A 7,655-nucleotide genomic window follows, 5' to 3' on the forward strand; every position below is an offset into this window, starting at 1 on the left:
AGCGTGTAACATGTAAAATTAAATGATCAGACTATCAAGTTGATGTATGACATTGATATAGCGTTAAGGAGGTATGCTACACCAGAGAAATTTGATGTGGATGAAAAGTGGAGGATATGTACAACAATATTTTGAAGTTGAACATTTTCAAATTTACTTTATTTTGTCAAAAAATACAGTTTTAATAGAAAGTAATCTGGAAAAAAATTAAAACCCCTGCTGGACTCGAACCTGCGACCTACAGTTCAGCAGTCGGTATTCAAACCTACTGAGCTACTCGGCTAGGTATTAAAATTGAAAAGAAAAAGTCAAATATTGCTGATATCGATTTTTTCATCCATGTTTTTACAGGAAGTCAGCCATTATGACGATGTAGAGTACTACCTTAAGAGGTTTCAGTTAGCTCCCTTTCATGTCTGACCAATTGTCAACGTTGATATGCCTGGTATAGAATTACATTAACAGTGACCTCACAATAACCAAATGCTATGAATTCTAGTTTCAAGAATACGACTTCTTGTCCCCGATGATGATTTTTGCAGGAATGTCGCCATGCATTCACAATAAATGAAATGGTTTATTCTTATGTCTAGGATCATGCACTCTGACTGCGCTTCACTGGAGTTTGTTCAGGATGAAATTATTGAGAAGTCGTTTGAGTTCTCAAAATGGGCAAATCAATCGGGGATAACTCTAGTACTGATAAGAAACATGAACTCCTTAGTACTGTCAAAACCAGATCTGGGTCGGGATATTAGACGAGCGGCGATAAGATATTAGGGAAGGTCCTACGGTACGCCTCCACAGTGGACGTATCTCCAGCAAATTTATTTTTCTGTGCCTTCACCATTCTCTACCATGTCGAGTATTCGACAAGAAAATTTTAATGCATCATTCCAATTTGACTTTGAAACCCAGAGCCATAGTATATGAAATCTGGAATCAATCTATCCGGTAGTCAAGTTTATTTATTTTGTTGATACAAATGAATTGTAGAAAAATAAAATATACAAAATAAATCAAATCACAATGTGCGACACGACAGAAGTGACATGCATGAATAATTACATATTACGATGTTACATGTATTTACAATGAATTAACTACATATTACGATGTTACATGTATTCACAATGAATTAATTACATATTACGATGTTACATGTATTTACAATGAATTAACTACATATTACGATGTTACATGTATTCACAATGAATTAATTACATATTACGATGTTACATGTATTTACAATGAATTAACTACATATTACGATGTTACATGTATTCACAATGAATTAACTACATATTACGATGTTACATGTATTTACAATGAATTAATTACATATTACAATGTTACATGTATTTACAATGAATTAATTACATATTACGATGTTACATGTATTTACAATGAATTAATTACATATTACGATGTTACATGTATTTACAATGAATTAATTACATATTACGATGTTACATGTATTTACAATGAATTAACTACATATTACGATGTTACATGTATTTACAATGAATTAACTACATATTACGATGTTACATGTATTTACAATGAATTAATTACATATTACGATGTTACATGTATTTACAATGAATTAACTACACATTACGATGTTACACGTATTTACAATGAATTAACTAAACATACTGGCCTGTACACCTGTATTATTATCACAATACAAAAACATGTATTTTCAAAGTAACAAGGATATTTCGCGATGAGAGACGGATTCGAGGGGAAAGTGATTTTCTAGTGAAAATAATTCTTAATTTACTCTGTAAGTAGGAACACTGAATAATAATTTTTTTTACAATATGCATTTTGAATAACAAGAGAAATATGTAAATTAAACTGGAAACTGTTCACAAAAAATAAATAAATAAAAAGATGCATGTCATAAAGACAGTAAAAACCACATCTATATGTAATGGAATTTTATTTTAATACATTAACAACACTCATGGGGTTAATTTGATTGTACAATCTTTTACTGTATTATTTCTGCTCTTATTGTAAAGTGCACAGTTACTTAGAATTGTATTTGGCCAAAGAAATGCTGCTGTGTAGTGCCGAGGCTTTCCAGACTCACGTATACTGACTGGGAGTTTATGCCCCCACGATTGAGGTCTCCGAAACTTATTGGTGAATCAATCTTAAACAGCTTCATCGCTGTAAAATATACAATGACTGGAGATTGAGCCCGTTCTCACGTTTAACGCTGAAAATGTAGGTCAACTGCAGTATCTTACAGATATCAGGCATGCAAATTTTTCATCTTCAAAATTCAGGTCCATCGCAGAATCTGAAGTAAGCTCTATGTCATCTACCCTTACCGGCTGTATTCTTCTTCATTATGAAGGAGGGGACGAACAGGGATAAAGGAATATGCCACCGACATCATTCGCGGAGAATGATGAATATAGTTAGTATGCGGAAATAATTGAAGAGACAATTTTTTTGCTTTTTCTTCCCAGAAAAAGACTAGAAAGCCCCGGTGCTACACAAACATCCAGTGATATACATGCTGAAGATATATCCATCTCTCAACCTATGACGTCATTCTTTTTGTTTCGAAGTTCCATTTTTTATCAGACCTGGATTTCATGCTAAGGTTTTACGCAGATTTTGACTGCTCAAATAGAAGAAAACTTAAACTTAAGTTTGAGAATTTTTTCGAGAGATCCAAGCCAGGAATGGAGAGTTGTGAACAGTGAATTACCCTTAATATTTTTTCTATTAATTCAAGGACAAACGACACAAACAAACACTTTTCTCAATTAGTAAAAGAATTCCATACATGTACATGTGAATTCAATGCATAAATGATATATTCTACAGTGATTTGGACTTGTATGTCTGCGTATTTACATAAATGTATTCCAGCAATGAAAATGATTAAGCAACTAAAAACTGGGGCTTTGAGCGGGATAATAAACAATGCTTTTTAGGGTCAAAGTTCCATTACTTTTATGTAGTTACGCATACAACATCCCATATTCTAGTATAATAACTAAAAATGTGCAGTTATTACGTGGGAATGCTGGAGAAACTAATATTTTACGCAATTTCTGAATCACTGATTGAATACTTTCTGTAAACACTAGTCAACTGAAATCACGTCTAATAAATTAACTGGCAGACTCGTTGACATTCTGGAAAAATAATTGCCCACGTGATTAGTCAAGACACAAAACATCCAAAAACAAGTGACTTTTGTTCAGATTCCACACAAATGAAAACATACATCTAGAGCAACAGTTATTTATCGAAGGAACTAATATAGTACATGTAACAATGATTATAGTTCGAAAATAGACCAGTATCTGGTATTTATGTAGTAACAATGATTATAGCTGGTAAATAGACCAGTATCTGGTATTTATGTACAATGTAGTAACAATCATTACATCTCGTAAATAGACAAACATCTGGAATTTATGAAGTAATGTTCAATCATTATAGTTCGTAAATAGACAAGCATATGGTATTTATGTAGCAACAATTATTATAGCTCGTAAATAGACAAGCATGTGGTATCTATGATCAATTTACAATTTTCCCCCTCGTCAGTTCTTATTTTCTGTAATTTGATAAACTTCAAATGTGTAAGTCCACGATGTGACCGTACTGATTGATATTCTAGACGATTTCAAAACTTTCTCCCTGGTAATCTTGGACTTACATTTCAGAAACATGGCTTTATAATAATTTCCAACTCTTCTATTGCAAATGAATGCAAAAAATATAAACAACCCTTGCGAGCAATTAAATATGATAAACAAAAAACTTAACACATGCAATACCGTGCAAATTGTGAACGTTGGGGTTGTTGCAAAAGCACTGACGATAGAGGAAGCCAGACCGGAAATCCAAGTAAACCCCATCATTGTGGACATGCGCACGTACAATCTGACATCTGATTTTCCAGTGACGTGATTTAAAGAGGACCGCCTTGTTTTGATGTTTGCAAGTTTCAAAGTTTTGCGAATACAGTAAATTGTTCTCACAAACATGACGCTATTTGAGAACAGAATGATAAGCATTGGAGACCCAAAGGCGACAAGGGCAGCTACTGGCTCCTGTATCCAACAACCTAAATTTTCATCCATGGACTCCATTCGTCGTGATATAGTTGTGTTCTCCGAGGTATCACTCAAGGTATGGTCCACAAAACCATTAGACGAAAGAGAACCGCCGCCATACTTTATTTTCACATATGGCAATAGATCTGTGTAGTCAATAACTGCGCAAACAGCCACGATTAAAGCTGGTGATCCCCAAGCGTAGAGAGCATATCGAGGAAGGTATTTCTCTTTGCTTCTTACTCGTGTGAGGATGCACTTGTTGGCAAATGTTTTGTATAGGTCATACGACATCACGTTCATCCAGAAGAAGGACGATAAAAAGAGATAATGAAGCATCATGCCGATGATAGAGCACATCCAATCCGGCTTTGACACCCCCGAAACGATGAAAAGTAGCTCGGCAAGAAAAAGAGTGAAGGTTAAATTTGCAGTACTAACACCAGGTAAATTTCTCATTTCTTTAAAAATAAGATATGTAAGCAATGACAGGAATGTGACCACGGTTGAAATAATCCCTAAAACAAAACTCAAGTAACTCTCAGCCACAATGACATCCTGAAATTCCATACCACACGACGTTTTCAGAATACTCGAAGAAACACCTTGACTATATATACATATCCTGATATTGTCGTGTGTATCGTCTACATATTCATACCTATCAGAATCAAATACTTCTCCTTCGTAAAAAACCGAATTGTTAAACAATTTCTCATAGGAGGTTGAATTCAGAGTAAGCCTTGCGCATTCACCGTTTTGAATACGGGGCGTATCGCAGAGAAAAACTAGAGCATTTACTGTCACATTGTTAATGTTTCCAAATTCACCCAATACATAAATATAAAAATCGTACATATCAGGTCCATAGAATTTCCCAGTTTCATTCACAAATACACCATGGATCATTCGCCCGGTTCGGGTGTCAGTTGAATTCATCATATCCACTTCACTTCCCTTCTTCATGATTTTGGTTCCATGATTGCACCACGTGATAAGATGGTGCGACACATTGTGATGTTTTATTTCAGTTATCTCGAAGTCGGAACCATTCAGTTCTAAGCTAAAACTTTGAGTTCTTATCAAATGATTCAAGTTATCCACCACACTGGTCAGAGAAGAACTAAATTTCCCTGTCTTTTTCATGTTCTCGAGGAGATCAAATTTTAACTCTACGGTGTACAGCGCTTTGTTGGAAGACTGTTCTGTGGCAGTAGAAGAGTCGTTGGATGTATCATTTTTGAATAAATATTTGGTTGTTAAAATTCCCGAAGAACTTCCTTCGTTTTCATTAAAATGTTTGTTACCTGGGTGAGCAATCTCTATCATTTGGGACTTCGTCGTGCCGTTACGAATTACAATTGTAAGGTTTCTAATGCGGCTGGAGGTAACGTTCAAAACAAAAGCAATCTGTTCAATAAGCATTGTTTCTGCATTGTCTTGCTTTAAAATTAACATGTCCTCATTACTAGCATTAAGTCGTAATGTCAATGACAACATCTCATTTGCATTTTTCAGTTGTAGTAAGGAATCTTCTGAATTAAGAGATATAGGATTGGGTTGACAGACGTAGTTTTCTAGATGGTAACCCTCATCACATGACACCTCGCGGCAGTGGCTATTGTAGTACACCTGGTTTGGGGGACACGAGACTGTTTCGACTGGGTGCGTAGTTTCTGTGCTGAATATAATGTGACCCTCGCCGTTTATTCCAAAATTAATCAAAATTTGAAACGAGAGCGGAATTTTTGTTTCTCCGTCTTGCTTTGGGTATATTGGCACGTTACGTGCGCGGTTCCTATGAACGTGATCACTAATGGGGGTATGACAGTGTTTAATAACATTCTGATTATAGGGGAATATTTTATTCGAACACATTGCCATATCATCCATGTTTTTCAGAAAATTGATGGATGTATTGATGGAGCCATCCATCAGTTTAAGATCAGGTATATCATTAAATGTTAAGTCGGCGGTCCAAGAACTTACATTGTGTGCTCCATGACATCGTGAGCAATACACATTTTTATACACAATTCCATGTCGATCCTGGACAGGGATATGCTGAAGATCTATTATACACTTATATCGCTCTTCCAATAAAGTATTATAATTCCCATGACACAAGTATTGGGCTTGTTTGTCGCTGGAATGATGTGGACACTTGGTCACCATATAAATGGGTTTTGGTGAATACATCGGAAAATCGAGACATTGTCCGAACCTTTTGTAAACTAACTGAAATATCATCTCATCGTGAAGGGACGTCTTTTCTTCCACAGCTGGGGGAGACTCCTGGTCAGCAGCAGACGTCTGTTCCGCGTCCTTAGTTTCGTGCAGCCTAAAAAATTCTCTTTTGAACGAAAGCCGTCTGTTTGACTCTTCCCTATCTCTACCTTCTCTCAGTCTATGTATAACTCCTTGTAATTTTAACTTCAGATTTTTCATGCCGTCATCCTGTGGTTTATTTGGCGAGTTGAATGAGGTGTAGGTTGTCGATACAGGGGGGTTACTTGATAAGTGGAAACACTGAACAGTAACCAACACGAAAACAAAAAATTGCATCGTGATGCAGAGATCATTCATGCTGATAGCAGTCAGTGTGGCTATTGTTGCGATGCATTGCAAATACACAATAATCTAAGTGCGTGCTCTCAATTGGTTGTCCGCTTATGAAATAAGATTGACGCTTCTTAAAGTTTATCTACAGTTTGAACATATGGTGAACTCTCACAAATTTGTGGCGACTACGACTTTGTCCAATAAAATGTTTATGTCAATCGGGCAGGTAAATGACAGATCCTTTTGTTATCAGAGACGGCTCTGCAATTATTGGGACTTATTGTTACAGATTAGAGCGACAATCACCGACTCGTAAGATAGCGTTGTTTGCAGTTGGTATTAGAATCAGAAGGGAATGTGGAGTGTCCATTTCTTCACTTCCTTCCAAATCGTAGTCGCAGCTTTTAGAATATTTGATTAGAGACACGGTGATATTGATGATTGTAATATCAAAAAAAAAAAAAAAGGGGGGGGGGGATTAAGACATGATTGACGTTTGGGATTGGTTAAAGAATTTCTTTCAAAGAGCATGGTACGACAAAAGTGCAACTTACTGAATATTGATGGCGTTATTATCTGTATTTCTGTGCAACTTTACAATCCTTACAGGTTGCGATTACCTATGTTTCGCATTCGATCCTCGACCCCAGCGCCGCATCAAACCTAAGGCCGTAAGCGCCATGAAATCAAAATATAACACTTCACCTAAAGCTGGTGACGTCATTACATGAGTGAAAGATTCTCAGAAGGGGCGTAAAACAGTATACAAAATTAGGCCTCCTTTATTTCAAGAAAGGCACTTATGAGAATTACTTTGGTTAACAAAACGCGGCCGGTGTTGTATAAGTAGAGGTCCAGTCAGTTTAATAATTAAGGTCCGGTCTCATGTTAAAGGTCCGGCCAGTATAAGTTTGTCATATTCAAAGGCCTCCAGAGGGCGTGCTTGATTGTGATGTTAGAACTCGATTCCGGGAATTCCAAAAAGTCTACCAATCAAGT

The 7,655-nt window shown here is 36.1% G+C and overlaps 1 protein-coding gene across 1 annotated transcript; it reads right to left on the reverse strand.

Moving 5' to 3' along the window:
* Nucleotides 1–950: 950 nt before the first annotated feature.
* On the reverse strand, nt 951–6,870 carry LOC125650203 (uncharacterized). Its single transcript, XM_048878269.2, has one exon. It carries the CDS (start codon nt 6,678–6,680, stop codon nt 3,579–3,581), a length of 3,102 nt encoding a protein of 1,033 aa, XP_048734226.1. The 5' UTR covers nt 6,681–6,870; the 3' UTR covers nt 951–3,578.
* Between the last annotated feature and the right edge of the window lie 785 nt (nt 6,871–7,655).

The sequence above is a fragment of the Ostrea edulis genome, chromosome 1 (genome assembly GCF_947568905.1).
Source record: "Ostrea edulis chromosome 1, xbOstEdul1.1, whole genome shotgun sequence".
NCBI lineage: Eukaryota > Metazoa > Mollusca > Bivalvia > Ostreida > Ostreidae > Ostrea > Ostrea edulis.

Coding starts and splice junctions, on each gene's coding strand:
- LOC125650203 (XM_048878269.2), bottom strand. CDS start 6,680: ATGAATGATCTCTGCATCACGATGCAATTTTTTGTTTTCGTGTTGGTT.